General features: G+C 35.6%; 1 protein-coding gene across 3 annotated transcripts in view; it reads right to left on the bottom strand.

The window, feature by feature from the left end:
- Nucleotides 1–346: 346 nt before the first annotated feature.
- LOC112055376 (serine/threonine-protein kinase Genghis Khan) overlaps nucleotides 347–24,653 on the bottom strand; it is a 68,291-nt gene continuing 43,984 nt past the window's right edge. For 2 of the 3 annotated variants that reach the window (XM_052887043.1, XM_052887044.1), the window contains 4 exons: nucleotides 22,955–23,162; nucleotides 22,196–22,362; nucleotides 21,660–21,855; nucleotides 20,731–20,963 (listed from right to left, as the gene is read on the bottom strand). In XM_052887043.1, coding sequence (XP_052743003.1) covers nucleotides 20,746–20,963; nucleotides 21,660–21,855; nucleotides 22,196–22,362; nucleotides 22,955–23,162 — 789 coding nt within the window. In that variant the 3' untranslated portion in view covers nucleotides 20,731–20,745. Of the gene's footprint in view, nucleotides 12,466–13,087; nucleotides 13,168–13,687; nucleotides 13,788–14,476; nucleotides 14,553–15,126; nucleotides 15,203–16,288; nucleotides 16,434–17,162; nucleotides 17,263–18,056; nucleotides 18,177–19,767; nucleotides 19,861–20,730; nucleotides 20,964–21,659; nucleotides 21,856–22,195; nucleotides 22,363–22,954; nucleotides 23,163–24,653 lie in introns of those variants that run through there. The other variant, XM_052887045.1, reaches the window with a different exon arrangement.

The raw sequence follows: 24,653 nt of genomic DNA, 5'->3' as shown, positions 1-24,653 counted from the left end.
GTGGCAATGGGCGGGGCACATAGTGCGAAGAGCCGATGGACGTTGGGGTCCCAAAGTGCTGGAATGGCGACCCCGCACTAGTAAGCGCAGTGTTGGCCGACCCCCCACCAGGTGGACTGACGACATCAAGCGAGTCGCAGGGATTCGCTGGATGCAGGTGGCTCAGTATCGTGATGTTTGGAAGTCCCTACAAAAGGCCTATGTCCTGCAGTGGACGTCCATCGGCTGATATGATGATGATGATGATGATGATCTCTGCGCTGAATTTTATACAAATCTGCTCAGCCATAACGTGATTTAGTATCAACTGTCCTAGCAGGTAGTTTTACAAAATAAAACTATAAAATAATTCAATTGTCTTTATTCAGATATTTACATGAAATAATTATTTAAGTTACAGTATTGAGATAATTTCGCGTAATGCAATAATAATATTAGTCAATAATTTAGATTTACATACAAATAATAATAATTGCGGGTACAAGGTCTAGATACAAGGATAGTAAATAGATTTACATCTAGTAGTATTCAATTCAGCAAATTACAATATAATATTACAAATAGATAGTGCTCAGAATTTGTGTACTTTTCTTCCACTTTTGCTCGAAAATAGCTTATAAATCAAAAATATTGTTGTACCTACTATTTAAATAAGATATTTTTAATACAATTTTTGTGTATTATTTCGTGATAACATTTTCATATTCGTTTATTTCGTTTACGTTTATTTTTTGTATTATTGCTAGCGTGTTGGACTTGGAAGAAAAGTACTAAGTAGAGATACAGGTGTTGGTCGAACAGACAATTAACCAACGTTAACCAACGTTGCGGGCAAATATTACTTACTTGCCCGTAAATTGCTTTTTCCGGTCTCGACAACAGCAGGGCAGGCTATTCTATATCGTAATTGCGATTTGAATTCACCTCTATCTCTCTCTGTCTAACACGATACTATAGCAAGAGGAAGATAGAGGTTAATTCGAAACATGCACTTGCGAGTTATACAACATCGTTACAGAATAAGCCCTCCAGGTAACGTTACCTATACAAAACTTTGGACAAAGTATTAAAACAGAAAAAAACATGAATAAAAAAGTTATTAAAAAAAAAGAATTTTGGGCGCCACATCTATTTTAGACATTATAATATGGAATGGAAGATATTAAATTAGTTCCTTTCCGTTTCCGCAACATCGCGTGTTTTTTATAAGAAAAAAAAAGGAAATTTAGTCAAAGTTTTGCTTAGGCAGGTACCTACTAATATGTACCTATCTACATATTTGTTCGCAGTTCTCAATAAACAGTGTAAATATAGCAAAGTGCGGTAAATAATTATAGTTTACTATGTGTAATTTATTTAATTTTGCAAGCATAATATTAAAAGGTACATAATATTTCAGTAACTTTGCAATAATTAGACAAGCGTTAAGTTCCCTTTGCAATGTAGTATGGGCATAATACATAGATAACAAAAAAAAAAGTCATAAAGAGATCTTCTATAGTTAATCATAATTTTGAGAGATAGTGTAGTGTGATTGTCGGTAAGCATTCAAAGTGGGCGCGTTTGTAACGTCAGCTTAGCTTAAGCCCTCGTTCGCACGATAGTTTTTTTAACGGACGTTAAAATAACGTATAAATATATAGTATGAAGTCAAGCCCGTATTCGCACGAGACTACTTAGCGGACGTAAAAAAAGCTCGTGCCAATGACGGGCTTAGTATTGGGTTAACGACTTTACTTCCCTACCACGATTGGGTTAACGATTTTACCCCTCTACTGGGAATACTATGACATTTCAATTTATGAATTTCTTAATGATAAAGACAAACCACGACACAGTTTAGAACTTCTGTGGGATAACCAATTTTCATATTTTAAAAAAAAATTTCATATTTTGTCTATGTATTCTGTTTTTAAATTGTTACAAATATTACTTATATACTTGGATGCCATTGGATAAGCTTCCATCTTCACACAGGAAGTGAAAACGAAAGCAATTGTTATGATTTTAACTATTTATTTGAATTGTAATAAACTAGAACTTTTTTTTGAAGAGCATCTTGCCGTCTTTTCTCAGCAGAACCTGCCTTCTAAACCGGTGATAGTCCAACTACAAATACTCAAAGTTTATGTTTCAAGTGCTCAAATCTACATGAAATAAATTAATTTTGATTTGATGTGTGAAAGCAAATAAAGCTGCTTTTGTTCAAAACGCGCCCAACTTAAACTAGAAACCTACACCACTAATTGACAAAAAAAAACGATTCGGTATACATATTTGTAGAATATTCTTTCTACCCTCCGCATGGCTACAATACTTCCATACAATACTATCCACGTAGGTGTATACAAAATGTAAATGACTTATACTTACTATATATAGAGCTCGAACATTAGCAAAATCTACATCTAACGGTGACCGTTTGATAACGCACTGTAATATTATAAAGGCGAAAGTGTGTAAGTATGTTTGTTCCTCTTTTACGCTGCGGCTACTGAAGAGATTTGGCTGAAATTTTGAATGAAAATAGATATTACTCTGGATTAACATATAGGCTACTTTTCATCTCGGAAAACTCCATAGTTCCCGCGGGATTTGTGGAAAACTGAATTCACTAGTAAAAGTATAATTAGTAGCCATTGTCCACGTGGAAAACTTTGATTCTTCAAACTTCATAAGACCACACATAAAAAATCCTATTCATTGCCTTCTCTTAAAATTAATTTTCCAATAACCATTCATTTAATAAATCACATCAATATTTGTTACATTGGAATGTTTGGTCAATAAAATATTCAAGTTAACTTTAGTAACTTATTCAAAATTATGACATAGCGATGTGTAGTTCCGATTCAAAAACTAGGTATTGAAGGACAATCATTATTTCTGATTAAACAAATCTGTTTAATTCTACCAGAAATAAACTTTTTTTCTATACAATTGACCTAAGTAGGTAAGTTACTGTACCCACTTTCAAACATCGCAGCGGAGAAAATATGCCATTTTAGGAAGGTAATTGCAAAAATACGTCTTCACAATAGCTTTATTTAATTTGATTAATTTTAATGTTGTCGAAAATTCCCTTTGTTGTTAATTTTTCATTTGTGTAGGTGTTGCAAACATTTTTCTCTTTAAATAATTTTCATACTGTGATTTCGCAAGATGGGAAATTTTTGTACGATTCCCATTCCAAACAAAACAATCTTAAAATTAACCTTATGTTTCCCGATTGTTATAACTTGGATACACATGGTTATTTCAAAATAATTTCGTTTGAACTGTGTATTTTTAAGCAGACTTTAAATAAGAGTTTTTCTTTTCTTGCCCCTTTAATTTGGATTTTTAAAAGGTAACCAGGTGGGAATCGGCACTGTATACACTCTTCGCCGCTGCTCTCTTATAAACCCTCGTAATTGACAGTTGCATTATCAAACGGTTACACAAACATTTCATGTTCCCAAATGGAACTTATAAAATAGTATTAACAAATACGTCTCTTAGTTCTTAAATCTAGAGTATTTAACAAATTTTGATTCTTTTTCATTTATCATTATTAGGTTTCATTCATTGCCAATTGATTACCGATTACGGTTTATTGTATACTAAAATGGTTATAGATTTTATTTTAATTAAACTGTTTGAGGTTACACCCTTTCTAGTATAACGAAGTTTAGGGACGCCTTTTTATTGGTACAAAAGTGTAACCTCTTAAAGGGTATTCATACAGAAATTTCCAATTTTTTGGATATTAAATTCATATTTCTCGCCTGTATTTACATTCCGATGTATTAGCTAGTTTAATAACACTCTTTGTGAATGTCAGACTAGAAATATAGACATTGGACATTTCTATATAAACAAACCATTTATTTGTTAATTCAATTGAATATTAATTATTATTATTAATGGATAGTTCATTGCAATCAACAGGTATACACAGATTATATAACAATTATTATTATTTAAAAATCCCGAATATCATCTCTTCTCAAATACATAATAATTATAATTATTACAAATAATATTTAATTAATTATTATTATTCACATTTTATTTATACGATTCAGTTCTTTCTGGTACATACACGCTTTTTTATTTTTATTCATTTATTTTTGAAAATAAAATCAAGAACTTAAAACACTAGTTTATTATTACCACTCTCATTGATAGACTATGTAGATCTTTGGATGTGCACTTTTATATTTAGATAAATATGTATAAACTATTATACATTGTATTTTAAGCCGGGTCCACACCATGCGACTTATCAATAGGGGATCAAAAATCAATAATAATAATATATAAAGTAGAAAGTATTCATTTGCAGAAATTGCTTGCCATATGAAAAAAACTTACGTTACTTAGTTACGTTATGTGACAAAAATATAATTTAGAGGGTTTTGAAAGTATTTATTATGACGGGAATATAATTTGTTATTTCTTAATTTGATTTGTTTTCTATATTTTGTGCAAAAAAGATTTTTTTTTTATTTTTTTTCTTTTAATTGGTACTAAGTTAGTTTAGTTAAGTTAGAATCAGGGTTTCTAAAATTAATATCGATGAATGACCGTTCAACAGGAAACGTAAAGTTCCTTAGAATTTTTTTATGATCAAAAGGCTGACGCTTGACAACAAAAGCCAAAATGAAACGCACTTGCCTATAAAATGTCTAAATTCTTACCACTCTTGTCTTGAAGATGTTCAGATATAGTTTAGACCCATGTTCGCAGTAAAAACGTATTCATAATTAAGCCTGTCACGCTCATATAGCTCAAGGCACATTTTACAATACTATATTATAAATAATAACTAGCCATCATCTTAATTGATACCTTTAAGTTATGTTTTAAGTTATGATGATAATAAATAAATAAATAAAATTCATCGTGATCGATGACATATAACATAATATTTTAAAACAAACAATTTATTCCTCATCATGGAAACAGTTCGCGTCTAAAAACGCGCGGTTATACAGCTTTGTCTGGACCCGGCTACATATAAAAAAAAACCTGAAGATTCAGATTATCGCCATTATACAATTACATAAAGGAAAAATATACACTATCCGACAGTAAATATACATTCGACTTTTAGTCTCTAAAAGCATGAATTTCATAACGGTATATTGAAATTCATGTTTCGTGCAAGAGAGATACCATTAGTTTTGTCAATTCTTTTTGGACGTGTGTGAAAGAGATAACACCTTTTGAAATAGATATAGTTAGTTAACTTAGCTCGTTATAAAACTCGATGTGTACTGTCGAGAAATGTACGAGATTGATTTTCCTTGTTATTTATCATTACTAAATTAAAAAAAAAAAAAAAACATTTTTTATATTCAATTTGTATTATTATTAAAAAATATATAATAAATTACATTAAATTTTTATAATAAATGAAATTCCAATACTAATAGGATTCGTGTAATATGTATAATAATATAAATAAAACATAATCACTGTAGATCATAATATATAAATGTAAGTAGGTAGATGAAAATTAATCTTTTTTTATATAGAAAGCAATATAATATACAATAAAAGTTATAATACATTTTGTAAATCTAAAAAAATCTCACTTCACTAAATAAAATCTTAAAATAGTTAAAACCTTAAATTAAGACAATTCATACGTAGTCACATATTTAATTACTGTCACAAAATTATTAAAAAAAAAACGAAAAGACTAGATCGTTAAAAATATTATTATAAATTACCTAGTTATTATCATAATATTGTGGTACTTGTTGAATTTGTGTGGTTTTGATGAAGAAATCCTTACAATTATTATACTTATTTTAATTTTGATATATTTGGTAATTTTAACGAATTAATTTTAGCTGTTTTTCTTATATTTTTCTTATACTTTTTCTTATATTTTCAATATAATAGTAGTCAATAGTAAGCTTATAATAGCAAAACTTTAGAATAACGTCGCCAAAACCACACAAACTTACATTATAAACCCATTACATTATATTCATTAAAATAATAAAAAAGTCACATTCGCTATGAGATTTCGTATTAAAAAATACAAAAAATTACACTAAACGATAAAAAAATTATACTAATTTAACCTAAATTCATATATAACATTATTGTTCAATGTTCATATTTTAATATCAAGATAGTGTGATGTTTTCATCATTATGATATAAATTCATTGTTTTAAATAAAAACAATGAAATATTTATGAACGCCTCAAAATTAAATAAATACTTTTCTGGTTTATTCTTTCTGTAAGTATTAAGTGTCATATTCATAAACTGTGCACAACTTGGTCTTGGGTTTATGCGTGGGGAGTCGAACGGAATCCGATAATACGAATATATTTAGGTATTTTATTTGTTTGTCAGTAAAAACAAAATAACAATTTGCTAAACAGACATGCCGCTTTGTATCATTGTGTTTTCAACACCCAACCGATAGTAACGAAATGCAAAGTGGTTTTATGATATCTACTACACTATGCACTACCATTTAAGTTGATACGTAATTATTGTCTGTCTTGTAAACCTCTGTGTTATATGTGTCACTAGCATAAGTAGAAATTAAGACAATTATATCCTTAAGGGACGTAAGAGCGGACGTAAAGTCAGCCGGCGTGTAGGCAGGTTCAATTTTAAGACGAACATAGCACACATTTGTCATGTATTATTCATGGCATTCAAAAGAATAACTGTTGAATATAAATGTCATAACGTAGAGGCATATATGACTATATTAGCATAACATAGTGCTAGAGTTCATACCAATGCACAGTGCACTCGCACAGTGTATATGCGGCTTAATGTGAACGAAATGTCCAAATGTATGGAATCGATAAAACAGTAAACCGCGTTACGCCGGCTCACAGATGGCCGGGCGCGCACGACATATCTCGTGAAAAAGAAAAGAGATAGTCGACGAATAGCGGCCGAACTGGAAATATAGCTCTCTATACACACTGACTTTTTATATTGCTTTCTCTTTCGTCTTATCGCAACGAATGCGAGAGCGATAATTCCGGCTCGGCGCTACTAGTCGACAATATAACTTTGTCTTCAAGACATATGTCGTGGCGTATCTTGGGCCTACATACGTGAACGCTCACTAAGTAAAATTGGTCATTACAACAACTGCGCAAACCAGCGACCGTAACAAAACTACTTGTTGGCAGTGTTATGTAGCACTATAAGGCCGGGTTCACACTACGCCGGTCCGGGAGATTTGGAAACGGTAAGACTACCGGAACGCTGTACTTTTTATATGAAGATATTTACATTATCCCGGATCGGGCAAAAATACCGAGCTTGACATTTTTGTTGGATCCGTAGGTCCAAAATCAACTGAAGTGATTACAGTGGCGATTAGTTAATTAAGCTGCAATCTTCCCTTAAAAATCCCCCCCCCCCTCCCATCTTTATGTAAACTGCAAATAATGAAAAAATGGCAACCCGTACCTACCTTCACCAACATTATACCCAACCAACTATTACGTATTAACCAACATCAATTTAAAATGGATTTTGAAATTGCTTTAACTTGTGTGCTCGTTTTTTAACGGTCGTCTCTAGTGCCCCCCTAGACGGAATGCCATATTAAATAGCTTATATATAATAGGCTAATCCAGAATCGACTTGACTATGCGATTTTTTTGTAGGATCCGGTGTAATGTGCACATCTCTGTCCGATTTCCGGCAAATATGGTAGTTCGGAGTAGTGTGAACCCGGCCTAAGTGTTGTATGACAGCTGTATCATACAAACTATACAATATACAAATGCACGCATATTATACAGCTTTATATATACTTATTGGACATTTACCAAAGCCTAATTACTCTTAATAGCTATTCAACATTACTAACAATCTTGATAATTGTGTATCAATCTTGAAACTTATAACAGATAATAATTACTGTTTGTTTTAAAGATGGTGCATGAAGATTGTTGTATATTTACCAGTAGATTTTTAATTGTGGTATACCAGATTGAGTGTTTATAAAAGTGGTAGTGTTTAACAGTGTCTTATAATGATGTATGTGTGTATGTATGTGTGTGTATTTTTATGATTATAGACATTTTTGAACCAAAAAACTCTTGTATCAAAAAATTCAACAACAAAAGCCAATATAGACCATATTGAAATATTTTTGAATCAATTGAATGGAAATCATTCAATTAATGTAATTATTAACGATGTTTTTACAATTCGACATTGTGAGTCTCGAATACGTCTCTCTCTCTTTCTAACACGACAATATAGATAGAGAGGGATAAAGGTAAATTCTAAACTCAGATTGTCGAGTTATAAGAAGTATTGTTGTAGAAATAATCAGAATAGCGATTAAGGAAATAGAAATAAAAATAATTTTAAAGAAGTACACAAATATAAGAATTATATTATTTTTAGAAAAGTTGTTAAGATTGTCACATTATTTGAGAGTGTTTTGAATATTTTTCCAGTTAATTTTTCAATTACAAGTTTTTTTGTTTCATTAATATGCAATATTATTTTGTTTATTTATTATAATTATCACGTATTTTATGTATGTATATATAAAATGTTTAATCTAGTTTTGTACACAATTATTTTTTTTTCAATAATTTTTATTAAGAGGACGTCACGAACGTGGTATTTTTCAATAAAAAATTAAATAAATACGAAGCGTACACTTAGCCAATGTTAATGATAAAATATATTGCCATGCCTTTGTCATGGGAAATTATATATCTAACTTAGTTATTGTAATATACTAACTTTGTTATTTCGGCGGTAATTGACGGTACATGAGAAACAAAATATAGCTCACTAAAGAGTATTATAGATTCCAAAGCTATAAATATGCATGTAATATATATTATATACTGCTGAACGCCCGCGACTTCGTTCGCGTAAAATTGTATTGTTTTACAAATCCCGCGGGAATTTTCCGGGATGAAAAGTATCCTATGTTCTGCTTCAAAGTCCAATTTATCTCTATACCAAATTTCATACAAATCGGTTATGCAGCATGGCCGTGAAAAGGTAACATACAGACAGACTCACTTTCGCATTTATAATATTAGGATAGATATAATATAAATATAAACATTGTATAATGCAATTATACATTTTTTTGTACAATTTATATAATATACAAACATAATATTCCTAATTATCTCCCAATTATAATGGAACAAGGAAGTGTTGAGACAGTGCGTCATTTTTTTTTTTTTGAAAATTCGCCCCTTAAAAGAGGTTGTGAAATTTTATATGGGACTTTTCGCAGTTTTCAAGATAGGAAGCTTGAGATCGGTACACAGACTCTTTGTTACCTCGAATTTGGCGCGGGCGAAGCCGTGGGCAAAAGCTAGTACCCTGTATTAAAGAAATTCGTGTTAACTAATTATAACTCAAGAACGGTTGGACCGATTTGGCTGAAAATTGGCGGAGAGGTAGAGGTACCAGGAGACGGATATAGGGGTAGGGTAGGGGTAGGTTTGCGGACAATGTCGCGGGCGTCCGTTAGTTTTCTATAATATGACCGTGGATTACAAATTTATAACTAAATTCAAAAGTACGTCAATTCGAAGTAGTAAGCGTTACAATAAATTATTCCAACATTACTAATTGACCTACAAGCCACTTCGGGGTAATATTTTTTTTATAATTATAATTAGTACAAATCTAACTAACAATATCATTGTTCAATATTAATATTAAATATTATTGTTATTAATAATAATATAGGTATTATTATCGCAATATGGAAGGTATCCCGTATTATATACCAAGCGAGTCTATTTTAGTATAACATTGTACCTATTGCAAACAATTTGTAGGTATTTATAATTATTTATTTATATATATTAGGAACCAAATACTACAAATAAATACATATTATAGTTATTCTATATCACGAAGTTTAAATAAGGTTGTAGTGTATGCAATATACTCAAAGTGCTTACTAACTAAGTAATGCTTTAATGGCAGTGGCGTGAACATGGTTTTTAACTACGGTATGCACTATAGGTAAAAATGTATAAAAGGAAAATCCTCCAATCGAGGTAGTTAATGAATCCTCAGGGTATGCATTGCGTTTATGCATCTATAAAGTGCACGCCACTGTTTAATTGTAATGCTTACCATTAGAAGAAAACTAATAAAAACTAATAAACTAAGAAACTTCAGTTGGCATCTTGTCTGCAAAGAAATTTGAAAGCCTACGTGGCGCATGCGCGATAGATTTACATGACGGAGGTCCTGGGTTCGATCCCACACTGGGCTGATTGAGGTTTTAATTGATCCAGGTCTGCCTGGTGGAAGACTTCGGCCGTGGTTAGTTACCACCCTACCGGCAATGACGTACCGCTAAGCGATTTAGCGTTCCGGTACGATGTCATGTAGAAACCGTAAGGGGTGTGGATTTTCACTTACCATCAGGTGAGATTATAGTCAAGGACTAACTTCAGTCAATTTCAACTAAGTTATTAAATTAAATTAGAAGTTAATCTTCTTAGAAAACACTAATAGTATTGTTCTTTAGCATAGCACTACTACAACCCAACGGTCTTCATGAAATAGAATACTATATCAATTTCATCCATACTTTACATTGTGATGATTGTATTATAAAAAAGTATATTGCAACACGTACAAATACAGACTATATATTCTTTTTTTTTTAAAACACTAGTTCATTATATTTGATTTTTTTTTAATAAAAATTTAAGTGTAAAAATTGGAATAATGGAAGATATCTTAATATTAATTGTCGATTAGCTTTAATAAAACCGATTTGTCATCAAAAATCCCTTAAATATAACGATTTTAGGTTAATTATCGAATAACATTATTATGTAATGTCAAATTCAAAATACGTTAACAACTACAGTTTGCTAGACGTTTTATCTGAACTTAATTAAATACTTAATTTATTTTACAATTAAAATAAATTATAGCCTCGATTTTTATTTATTAAAATTAAATATGTAGTTCTCAGAGAGTTGCGAGTACATTATTTAAAAAAAAATATTTAAATTATAGTTAAAAAATAGTAAAAAATTGGCGTCCTTTACTGCATATAAAACAAAACAAGTATTTATGACAAATCCTGATATATAAAACATTAAGTACATATTTACATAGAAGTGTATTTTGATACAGAAAATATCACATCATAAGTCAATTTGGAGTACATGAATAATAACAGAGCAAAATATACCTAATTGTCTTGTACTAGAGCTTAAATTTGTCAGGCATACTTTTGCATGTTATAAATAAGCAACACAGAATTCAAGACTCTATTACACTGAATATTAGGTTCATTTTACCTTGACATCATATCAATATTGTCTAACTCTCATACAAGTGTCAATTCACTATCTCTCGCACATTTTTACATTATTCAGATAAAACATCTAACAAATATGACGACACAGTATATATGTGTCGTAAAAGTGCAGAAAATTTGAAGGATTTTTCTTCGTTTATTCATTAACTACCTTATACAATTGGAATAAGGTTGTAAATTGTATGCAAGACAGAATAATACAATTATTCTTTATTTTTAGACTAAGACGAATCATTTATTAGTCTTTCAGTCTGTTCGCGCTAATTTTATACTCAAGTGTGAGATTTGCATGCTAAAAAACTCAATAAATAGTAAATTCAAAGGTAAATGGACCTAATATCTGTATAAATAAGGTTGAATTTTCTGCATTATTGAACCTCCTTTTAAAAACACTTTAACAAGTTAATTAAGTATTTTTTTAAAGGATTATTAAGAAATCTTTAAAAAAGAAACGGCGGAACGCAGTAAGTTTGTAATGTGCTTGTTTAAAAGTTGGCTATTCAGAGAGTTAAAAACAACAGGAGCTGAGTTGTTGTAAATAAAACTTTAATACATAATAAAGAAGGTGCATTTTACTTTGAATATATACTATTTATATTGTGATTGATGGCACGCAAATCCCATACTGATAATGCGTAACTAAAACAATATATGTATACAGGTATGACTCGTGGACAAGAAAAAATATTTAAATCGAACCTTCATGTTTAACGTTTAACGAGATTACATCAAACAAACAACTTGACCATTACAAAAAGTTACATGGGAAAGAGAGTGACTATTATCTCAATTATTATTTGTTTAAAACAATCATGTTAACTATTTGTTTACATTGTTTATCTCGTATTATATATGTTTGTGAATTTGTTGAGATGTCAAAAACAAATTATTCATATAGCATATTATCCATGTATACCTGTATACATATAATGTTTTCAGTTACGTCAAAAACATGTACAAAACCCAAGTCACACAGTCGATTTATAGCACAAACTCACTGTTTATCAATATAACACACAAGTCAGTTACACCACTGCACGCAAGTCGAGTTATCGTTCGTAAGTCGCGAGCGAACGCGTCGTGCGTTAACAGAAGCACGCATAAAACCTGGACATGTCGATTTTCCAATACGTGTCCAGTTGACTTCTGTAAATAAAATATATTATGTATACTATAGCCAAAGTCGACGTGAAATGTTTATCAACAAACAAATTAAAATGAAGGCATAAATCGCTAGTCATTTTAAACCTAACCAACTTATTTATTTCATTGTCATTTTATACAAAATTAAGTTTATCTATATTAATATTAAAAAAATAAAGGTGTGATTGTTTGTTTGCATTGAATACTCTGGCTCTGAATCTACCGAACCAATTTGAAAAATTCTTACACTGCGTAGTCGAAGGGAAGAACACTCCGGTCGTGATAGTCAAAGAGACATTGTTTCGATTGCCGTCAGTTTAGCAATTTGAAGTAAAATTTATTTACGCACGCTTGATTGGAGGAGTAAGTTGGTGAATGCGTAACGAAAGATGTAATCGGGCGATGCGTGCCGCCATCTACAGGCACAGTGAAACAGTGTTTGTTACTTTAAACTACCGGTAGATGGCGTTTTAAGAGAACTTTGAAACACTCCCTTTTTGTTCACTTCAGGAACCTGTTGTAGTTACACCTGAGGCTCATAGATGACGCTTTGTTTTTTTTTTGAAAGAAGTTTCACTTAAAATCGTGTGGTCTATAGCACATTTAGGGTGACGTAGCAACTCACCATCAGGGGTCGTTGGGGTGCGGCGGGGAGGCGCCGCTACTGTCCTCCGACTGCAGTCCCTCGCCCAGCTCTGTGCCCACCTGTGAACAAAAGATTGTACTCGTCTATCACGTATTACATGGCATACAGTGGCGTTCACAAGGTCTTTAACTAGGGTTGGCACTACAATATGTACTTTTAAAAAAATGAGAATTCCACCACAAGTTCGTGCTCCCTAACAATAAACGCACGCGATGTTTTTTTTCATATTAATTTACATTGTTTAATTTGACATTCATTAATTTCTGACAACTGTAGTATTGACATAACGAATGCTGTGATAAACTATAATAAGCTGTGCATTAACTACTAGTATATTTATTCCAATGTAAATTATTAACATGTGACATTGTAATAGCTGTTGGTTATCCTAATAAAATAAATAAATAACAGAGCTCCATCGAGATGACGGAGTTGTTTCTCATCCGTAGTTTACACAGATATCATCTTCTTGTGCTAGGATATCGTGTGGATCGCTATATCGCAACGCAGGTGTGGCATACAATGCGTTGATACGTTGCGACGTCGCAACGCAACTCACTAATGAGGCATCTCCCTTACCTTGAGCACGTCGTGCAGCGAGCTCATGCTGCCCAGGCTGAGCGGCGTGAGGCAGCGCTCCAGCGCCGAGCCGCTGCCCAGCGAGCCGCCGCCCACCGACCTGTGACACGACACCAACAATACATAACAATACAGGGAGGGTGTGACAGAGGGGAGCGAGTTATGTTATCAATAATAGGCTACTCGCCTGCTGTACAAAACTAAGAAGATTTTTTGCATATACGTAGTTTAAACGCCTAGAAACTCTAATCACATTTTTATTTGTGAAAATAATCTCGTAATTGTAATATTTTTATAAAACAAAATTGTATTTTTATCACGTCACCGCAAACGCCAATCATAAACTGTAACGTCATTCGCTACAAGGCATCGGTTTGTGATTGGCGCTTGCGGTGACGTGATATAATCACATCACTGCAAACGCCAATCACGCTGTTCTCTCTATGAATGACGTCACTTGCTAATGTGTTGTGTTTCGGTGGCAAAAATTTTACGTAGACATTTTTTCATTTATAATAAATTTTTTCACTGGTAATTATTGACGGGACAACATAAAATATAGCTACCATAATTCAGTTTAAACACTATTTACAAAAGAGGCAAGTAGCCTATTCTAGAAGATCCGAATTGGAAACGACCTTACCCATCTGTGTTTATACCAAAATTAGGATGTTATAAAATATGTACTCGAATATATAAGACTTCTCCGACTAATTGAAAGGGAAATAGGAACATTTGTCTTTAAAAAAAAAAGTTATTTCAAATATTCTTTTAAAAAAAATAACCTACCTTTCCATCGCTCTGTGAGTAGGCGGCGAGGGGGGAGCTTCTGTCGGCGCATCGCGAGACCTGCCGCGCCACGAACCTGGGACAAAAGTACGCAACATTAGGTGCAGCCACTGAAGTAAAAGGTTATTATTACGAGAATACTACTACCACCTGCTAACCCGCATAGGAACGGTTCGGTGTCAAAGCTTTTACTTTACAGAAACCAGGCTATACACCCCTACAGTAGTAGCCTGACCAAAAATTAAAAAAAATCCTGAATCAGTGTTGGTATTTTTCAGCTGAATGTGCTTAGTTTGCTATTTTAATTTATACCATTCTTCCATAACTTAGCAAGGCTTTTTATTTTTCTTTTTTTTACAAATGTTAACGAAAAAGAATCAAGTGTATTGTATTTCTTTTAAAACTAGCAGACGCCGCGCGGTTTTACTCACATGGTTCCGGTTCCCGTAGGAATATGGGGATAATATATAGCGTATAGCCTTTCTCGATAAATGGACTATCTAACACTGAAAGAATTTTGCAAATCGGACCAGTAGTTCCTGAGATTAGTGCGTTCAATCAAACAAACAAACAAACTCTTCAGCTTTATTAATATTATAAGTATAGATTGAGATTATCTAATTAAAAAAAAATAAGTAAATCAAACAAACCGTTGTAGGATCCGGTGGGATGCGATATCGTCAGTGGCGACGTCCGTTTACTGCTGTCCCGACTACCGAACATTTGCTGAAATATACAAACTAAACTTTAAACAATTGTTTACTTTTTAACAAATTCTTGTTTTCTACAAACTAATCTGATGAACTTCGTATCACCTAACCATAAGCTCGTATTATGAGGGTTCATCATTTTCGAATCCAATCTTCCCGAACAATCCAAGTCTCCAAGACAGCGTTTCCCAACCTTTTTCAGAAACGGACCCTTAGGAAATCAAGCACAGTTTTCACGGACCCCCTTAATAAAATAAACAGTGTCCCGGTCATAGCCTGAGCACCGTGGGTACTAACTGCCACAAACTTCTTAGAAGTAATTACATGAGTGGAATAAAATTGTTCAATACTTCAAATATTGCTTCATCTGTAGTGTGCGAAGGCAGAGGTAAACAAAATAAAATAACACATGCAAGCAAGTGTGCATCATTTCTAATAATTTGTTAATTAGTCTCATCTGAAAAGAAAAAAATCTGCTTGTTTTAAGTAAGCGTAGTGATTACGAGATATTAGCATTGATGTGTGGTCCAGAGATGACACCGCGGTCCCCCATACACATACTCGCGGACCCCCAGGGGTCGGCGGACTACAGGTTGGGAAACAATGTCCTAAGAGATGCTTTTAGAGAGTTGATCCGTCATTACCTTCTCCACAAACCTAACTTTCTCTATCTCTTGCGATTCCTTCGCTGGAATTTCTGCTGTCACACCCGGTGATGCTGTTACGGTTCTCTTAAAGAGCATATAAATACGTGTATATGTCAAAGAGTATTTTGTGATCTCTAGTAAGTAATGGGTGTGATGCCTTACATTTTGTGTATTATATTGCAATTGCATCTTTATTTTATTTTTCATTTAATTTGGTAATTATGACTGTTGGTGTTATTTTTTTTTGTTTGTAATTTAATTTAATTTAATTTAGTAATTGTGACTGATTGTTTTTATTATTTTCTTAATTCCATTTCATTTATTTTGGTAATTGTTAAATTTTCTATTTTTTTTTTTTTCACCATGCATATTATATTTGCACACTATTAATTTAGTTGAATGTTGTAAAGAACAATAATTCTTGCAAATAAACGATTATTATTATCATTATTCACCTGGTGGTGGTGGTCGTGGTCGGCGGTCTCCACGGTGGTGGGCAGGTCGAGCAGGCGCTGCGAGCGGATGCCGTCGCCGGGGCCCATGTGCGACACGTGCGCGAAGTTCGTTGGGGCTGAGATCAACTTCGAGCGACGTTCCGATCTGTGTAAGAGGAATTTTTTTTTATGTAATAATTGGTAGAACAACAAAGTTATTTTTGCCCAACTAAAGTCGTTGGTAGACATTTATAAGTAGGTATTACAAACTGAAAACTAGTTTTACACTTATTTTCTCATATCTGAACAAAAAATGCATATTTGGTTTAGAGATAGCATTTTCATCTGCATTCAAATAAAACTAAAAAAACCTTTAAAGTAATAATAAAAGCATTGTTAGAGCTGATAGGTTTCCCATTCAATAATCGTAAATAGCTTTTAATCCGATTAAAAGTCAACTTAGGTCCATAAACTTTTGATGTCAACTTAGGCCCACAGACTTTTGATGTTAACTTAGGCCCACAGACTTGATGTCAACTTAGGCCCACAGACTTTTGATGACAACTTAGGCCCACAGACTTTTGATGTCAACTTAGGCCCACAGACTTTTGATGTCAACTTAGGCCCACAGACTTTTGATGTCAACTTAGGCCCGCAGACTTTTGATGTCAACTTAGGCCCGTAGACTTTTGATGTCAACTTAGGCCCACAGACTTTTGATGTCAACTTAGGCCCACAGACTTTTGATGTCAACTTAGGCCCACAGACTTTTGATGTCAACTTAGGCTCACAGACTTTTGATGTCAACTTAGGCCCACAGACTTTTGATGTCAACTTAGGCCCACAGACTTTTGATGTCAACTTAGGCCCACAGACGACGAAGCAACCAACTTACAATCTATTGTGAGCCTCTATCGCCTGATGCGACTGTTCCCGCACGGAGAACCGTCGCTTGTTGGTGCCGTACACCGTGTGCTCCACGTTCAGGGGTCCCTCTGTAATGTATTCAATCATTTATTAATACACTAGCGGACGCCCGCAACTTCGTCCGCGTGGAATTAAGTTTTTCACAAATCTCTCGGAAACCATGGATTTTTCCGGGATAAAAAGAGTCGCGAAGCGGAAATGTCAATGGGCGTTTAAACAGTTTAAAAAGCCGATGGACGTTGGGGACGCATTAGGAAAAGCAGTGTTGGTCGACCCCCCACCAGGTGGACTGATGACATCAAGCGAGTCGCAGCTATTATCTGAATGCGGGCGGCTCAGGATCGTGATTTATTTCTTTATTTCTTTTTCTTTATACACATGAAATATGCCCAGAGAAACATTACAGTTTCCCAATTTGTTTCTCGAGCAATCAGAAAAAATAATTACAACAATAAATCTTAAATTACAAAATTTAAAAATAATAAATTCAAATTCAAACAAGTTAAAAATTAAAAATAAATTAACATTAACGAAGCCTAATAAATTAAAATTAAACATTCAAATTAATTAATAACAATACTCAAGAATTAGAATACACAAAAAAAAAATAACAATAAAAATGAACTATTCAAAAAACAAAATAAAAAAATATCATATACATAAGATATATTCTAGTAACAATTGAATTTTATTTACAAGCTGATAGAGAAGATGATGTTCAGAAGTCCCAACAAATGTTCTGCAGTGGACGTCCATCAGCTGATGATTGAGTGATTGATTGATATGATTGAGTGATTTATTGATATGATTGAGTGAGTGATTGATATGATTGATTGATTGATTGATTGATTGATGTACTCACGCGTGAGCAGAGGCCGCAGGTACACGAGGTAGGGCGCGGTGTCGGCGCTGAAGGGGAAAGCGGTGCCCGCGCCGCCCACCAGCACGATCCAGCCCGCCTCGTCCAGCGGACGAGCGTTCGCTGCAATACACCGAAACACGTGTTATAGCGCTCTAGGTAACTTATAGCATCTTGTTTTTGGATATTCACTTTTTCCCTCAATTACACTTTTTCATCTATACTTATAATAAACCTGTAGAGAGGTCAATTCTGTACATGAAATATATTTCCAAAATAACTATCAGGGGGTGATTAGTGATCGATACTGATGCCAAAAATGCAATCAGTAAAATTTTTGTCTGTCTGTCTGTCTGTCTGTCTGTATGTTCTTTATAGAAACAAAAACTACTGGACGGATTTTAACGAAACTTGGTAAAATTATTCTACATACTCCTGGGCAGGTTATAGTATACTTTTCATTACGCTACGATCAATAGGAGCAGAGCAGTGAAGATAAATGTTGAGAAAACGGGAGAAGTTACTCAATTTTTTAAGCTTCCGTCGCGTGTACAGCCTTAATGGTTAAAGCTACATGGAAATCATGTATGACGGAAATGTTCTCCTTAAAATTATCTATAAAAACACAACAGCATATATATATCTATCTTTTATGGTTGACTCACAATAACACGTGTAACTCCCGATAGCTTAGCAGTTCGGAGCTTTCTAATTATATTTGTCTACTTTTATGTTTAAAACACTTATCACTCATCCCTAATTAAAAAAGTTAACATTATTATCTATTCAATAAAAAAAGAATCATAAAAATTGGTAAAGAAACACCAAAGTTATACAAGAAATACGCTAAGCCATCGCGCGTGAATACTAATTCATCTTCTCTACTATATAAAAATAAGTCGTAAGGGGTAGGGTAGGGGTACGGTAGGGTAAGGTAGGGTAGGGGGTAGGGTAGGGATAGGGTAGGGTAGGGTAAGGTAGGGTTGGGGGTAGGGTAGGGGTAGGGTAGGGTAAGGTAGGGTAAGGTAGGGTAGGGTAGGGGTAGCGTTGGGTAGGGATAGTTGAAAGTTTACATCGAGTGTCACGCGGACGAAGTCTCGGGCGTCCGCTAGTTTCCAATAAAGATACCTTGTTTAGGCGCTGTAGGTTCTTAGAATTTCTTGATTTTTTGATTTTTTATGAATAAATGAAACGGTACTGTGTAGTGATGGTTTTATTGCGACTTGCGAATAGACAGATTACAGATTATGTACGCATTACACTGCGACTTTTGTTTGACGTTGACATTGACAGTTTTTTTTTACCATGGATCAGGTACTGACGGATTTAAACATACCTTTATAATACTAAAAACTATTAAAAAGTATTAAATTGAATGTTTACATTTTTCTTACATACATAGAAAACTCCATTTTGGTATAAGCTTATGGCATATGGTATTGATTTGTGTTTTCAGCATTTTAAACCGACTACAGAAAAAGGAAGAGGTTCTCAATTCGACTCGTATGTTTTTTTAATGTTTGTTACCTCATAGCATTATTTTTTTGTTTTGAAGAAGAAGAAGTTTTTTTTTCGAAGATATTGGTCCCATTTAATTTTCATGAAAATCGGTTTGGTAATTTTGTGTTACGGTCACAATAACTAAAATACGTCATTAAAGTCGGTTCAATTATTAATAAAAAAAAATTATAGTCAGTTAAAAAAAGTGACTCACGTAAATTAATGGTCTGCACCCACTCGCCGGACTCGATATCGTAGATGTCGATGTGCGACGTCGTGAATATTAACAGGTGGGTGTCGTTGATGGCTGCAAACAAATACAAGTTCATGTATTTGCAAGTTTACACAAATTGTGTAGATTTTACACAAACCGTTATATGGAATACGAGTAATGTGTTTAAATAAATGAGTTTTTGTGTAAATTTGCGTACCACAAACACTATTGCGTATACATGAGATAAGCATTTTATTTGGAAATAACTTCATTACTTCAAGCCTAAATTAATGTGCTCTGTACATAGCAGTACAGTTCGCAGTAAGCGTTTTGTCTATAGACAAGTTTTACTTTCATTATGAATTATATTCGTCCCATTTATTTAGATTGTTTAGAAGAATGTTCTCATTATAATATGCATTTCTGCGAACTTTAAGAAGTTAACTTGTCAGCACAGTAGTGTTATTGCATCAACACAAGTTTTCTACGAACTGTCGACATAACTGATGCTGTTCTGTGACGGCCGCGCGCCAAAGTGTGCCAGGTGAACACGCCCACTTGGTCCTGTTTACACGCCCACCAGGTCCTGTTCACACGTACCGTGGTACACAGGGTGCGCGGTGTACATGAGCTCGGTGTCGCGCGCACGCAGCCCCGCACGGTCCACGTACAGCGCCAGCGCATTGAACACCAGCAGCCAGTCCTGGCCCGCGGGCCGAGCGCACAGCGGTCGCGCGCCTGAGTGCACCAGGAACACGCCCACTTGGTCCTGTTTACACGCCCACCAGGGCCTGTTCACACGTACCGTGGTACACAGGGTGCGCGGTGTACATGAGCTCGGTGTCGCGCGCACGCAGTCCCGCACGGTCCACGTACAGCGCCAGCGCATTGAACACCAGCAGCCAGTCCTGGCCCGCGGGCCGAGCGCACAGCGGTCGCGCGCCTGAGTGCACCAGGAACACGCCCACTTGGTCCTGTTTACACGCCCACCAGGGCCTGTTCACACGTACCGTGGTACACAGGGTGCGCGGTGTACATGAGCTCGGTGTCGCGCGCACGCAGCCCCGCACGGTCCACGTACAGCGCCAGCGCACTGAACACCAGCAGCCAGTCCTGGCCCGCGGGTCGAGCGCACAGCGGTCGCGCGCCTGAGTGCGCCAGGAACACGCCCACTTGGTTTTCTGGGTGTACTAATGCTGTAATACATATGACCACATATTAGTAATATTTTCAGTGTAGGAAATAGTAGTCTGGGACGGATGTAACGTCAGGTGGCACGACTTGTTTCCGTAAAGAGTAGGAATTTAGCCCTACACACAACAAGTTCGTGACTCCACTCAAGGTCATTCTCTTCCATTCTAGGGTCTTATTGTGGTTACAGTTTGATTTATTGATTAAGTTGTCCTGACAAGTATTGTGAATTTTTACTCGACATTGGTTTTCTTATTGTTTGTAAACCACTTCTGAGTCTGCTAAAATCAGTATAAAATACCGTTATATCATAGTCTAGGACCGCGCAGTACAGGGATTGCGGGGGTATGACATCATAAAAAGGGGGACTGGGCATTCAGTCATTTAATCACAAGTATTACTATTAGCAGTAGAACATCCTGTTGTGACTAAGTCACCTAAAAAGCTTCTGGCCGAACTATCACTAAAGATAGTCAATAATGATTAGTCGCAATATATATTTTTTTATTTGATTTATAACACTTTTCATCCATTAAAAAGATTATGACGATGAAGGTCTTTTCTAAATTGGATCTAAGACTATACCCGCAGTTTTTTTGCTCCATCTGTTTTTATACTCTACATTCCTGTACCGCGCAGTCAAGGATTTAGTGAAACGGTTTGCCTAAAATGCAGATGATGGTACACGGTGATGTACTCACAGACAGCGGGTGGGTGCGGGTGCGGGTCGTGCGCAGGCCGCAGCGCGTGCGCGACTAGTCCACCACGGTAGCCGAGCAGCAGCCGCCCGCGCAGCAGCTGCACACTCAGCACTGGCGCCGCCGCACGCAGCTCCGCTATGCGACAACGCCGCGCTGCCGTGCGCGTGATTTCGTACACTATCACCACCCACGAGTTCTGCGCAAACATATAACCATAATAAAACCTGCCACGATTAGATGAGACAGGCAATGATATGTAGGAGGTACGTCCCCCTCCTTAACCGGGACGTCCGTGACAGGAATCATTTTCTGATAAATCCAAAATGAATGTGTACTTCAAGAGATCGAGTATATTGCACATGATAACCGAGAAAACCGCAATCGTAACACCATTTAGATTATTACATTATCCAAGAATACCTTTTGGTAAAGTACAGTACGTTTTGGGCAAGTAGTACAGTACTTGCCAATACGCTATCTGCGACAAACAGACACTTGAGCCGCATATATTAAAGAAGATTTATGACGGTAAATACCTGTCTTTTGCACACGACGGCGAACCCGTACGAGGACGAATTCAGCTCACCGACCGCCACGTCGACAGCGCCCTTCGCCTCGCCCAGCTTCACGCTCTCCGCCTCGGGGCACTCCAGGGCGCGCAGCGGCACCAGCCGCACGTGTCTGCCGCGACCCGCTATCACCACTGGAGAAAAAACAATCGTTTAGAAAAAATATGGCCTTTATATTTTAGAATTTAAACTATCGTGATTGTTATTCATATTCTTGCATCGCGGCACGATCTAAACTGAGAACCAACTCATGACTAAGGGCCCCGTGGGTTCGAAACTAGTCGGGCATACTCCGACCTTACATCACGTGAGTTTTAGCAGTGTTTCATAATCAATTAATATGGCCTTTATATTTATTTATCTCCAAAAAACATAAACTAGCAGATTAAGCATTCTCTTAAGTGTAAAACAGAACATATTGGCTATGGACTGCTTCTAAATAGCCTTTGGCCTGCCACATCTTCGCTATTCCATCTGTCCATCTAGGCTATTTCTGAAAAGACTCCCGATGTTCTGCGTAAAGCGTGACCTATCCAAATCTTACTGTGTTTTATTTGGTCAAGGATTAGGAGTTTCTTAGCGAGGCTCTAGAGATAAAATCAGGCCAGAATACGCTAACTGCCAGATAATTTGGATGTCGACGCAATTTTATAGCTTAGCCTAATGTATACACATGCACATGTTCACACGCGCAACCAACACTTGGCGTTGTAGTAGTACACTCACCGAGCAACTGCTCCGCGGGCACGTAACGCAGCCGGTGCACGGGTGCAACAGCGCGACGCGGCACCACCTCAGCGCGCTCCAGGTCCAGCAACGCCAGGCCGAACTCGCCGCCGACGCACACGCGCGCCGCTTCCACCACGCACGCGCACGCTGCGCCGCGCACCGCCGCCGCGCCGGTCGCGTCCGCCAGCACCGCCGCGCTGTACACCTGCCGACATCACTCATGTTAGTGAATTGAATAGGGTAGTTGACTCATGTCTCTTTGTTAAAAAATTTTAATAAAAAAAATACAACCGACTTCAAAACCTAAAAACCTACCCACTAAACTAAAAAGTGAAAAATAACATCATAATATGTTCTACCTGCTGATCAGTATGAAGGCGGTGCTAAGCCGGTGATGTATTAATTCAAGCCATGCGAGAATATCTAATAGATTTAGATTTTGCAAACAGTGCTGTTACATGTGGTCCTGCCAGAAATGGCTTAAATTAAGACAACATCGGCTAAGCACCGCCTTCATACTGATCAGCAGGTAGAACATATTATGATGTTATTTTTCACTTTTTAGTTTAGTGGGTAGGTTTTTAGGTTTTGAAGTCGGTTGTATTTGTTTATTAAAATTTTTATTATTTTTCCATTTTTAGTGTAAAATTTCATCTCAAACGAATACATCAGACCCCTAATGACAGGCACAACCCATCTTAGTACAAAATTCTCAGCAATACAAATTAATCAAGCCCAAGCACAAGGTAGCTACTGTAAACCGTTAAGGGGTTCCCTTAATTGACCTTGGTCTTCATCATCAGACCCAACTAACACAATCTACAATCCCGGTAGAAAGTTCTCAGCAATACGAATTAATCAAGGCCAAACACAAGGTAGTTACTGTAAACTGTTAAGGAGTTCCCTTAATTGTCCTTGGTCTTCATCACCAAACCCCTAAATGACAGTTACAAAGTATCTATGTGGAAAGTTCTCATTAATACAACTTAATCAAGCCCAAACACAAGATAACTGCTGTAAATCGCCGAGGAGTTCCCTCGTCTGTTTTATGGCTCCATCATCAGATCGATTTTAAACCTTCATGAAATTGTAGTGCTTAAAAGTACTAAATGGAAAAGTATACGAACACACTAGACACCCATATAATTTTCGAAAGTTCCCCTCAATTTCTCCAGGATTCCATCATCAGATCTTGACATGATGGCAATGGGACCAAATGGGAACTATACCGTTTCAAACAAAAAAAGAATTTTTGAAATCGGTCCAGGCGTCTTTGAGTAATCGGTGTACATACATAAAAAAAAAAAAAAAAAATACCGACCGAATTGAGAACCTCCTCCTTTTTGAAGTCGGTTAAAAACATAGCGACCTTTTCTCTAAAGTAGGTGACGTAAATCAAAGACCAATGAGAAATAAGGATAGATTGTTATTGAACTTCAAGCGATTTAGCGTTCCGGTACGATGTCGTGTAGAAACCGAAAGGAGTGTGGATTTTCATCCTCCTTCTAACAAGTTAGCACGCTTCCATCTTAGATTACATCATCACTTACCATCAGGTGAGATTGTAGTCAAGGGCTAACTTGTAAAAAATGAAAAAAAAAGAACTATAAGCCCAATACGGCATTTTTCCACAAAAACAGCTATGCTATGTATATAAAAATATATAACAAGTTGCTTCCAACCTTACGTCAACAAC

The sequence above is a fragment of the Bicyclus anynana genome, chromosome 18 (assembly GCF_947172395.1).
Source record: "Bicyclus anynana chromosome 18, ilBicAnyn1.1, whole genome shotgun sequence".
Lineage (NCBI taxonomy): Eukaryota > Metazoa > Arthropoda > Insecta > Lepidoptera > Nymphalidae > Bicyclus > Bicyclus anynana.
The sequence above is the reverse complement of the archived record's forward strand: the minus strand, read 5'-3'. Positions and strand labels throughout refer to the sequence as shown.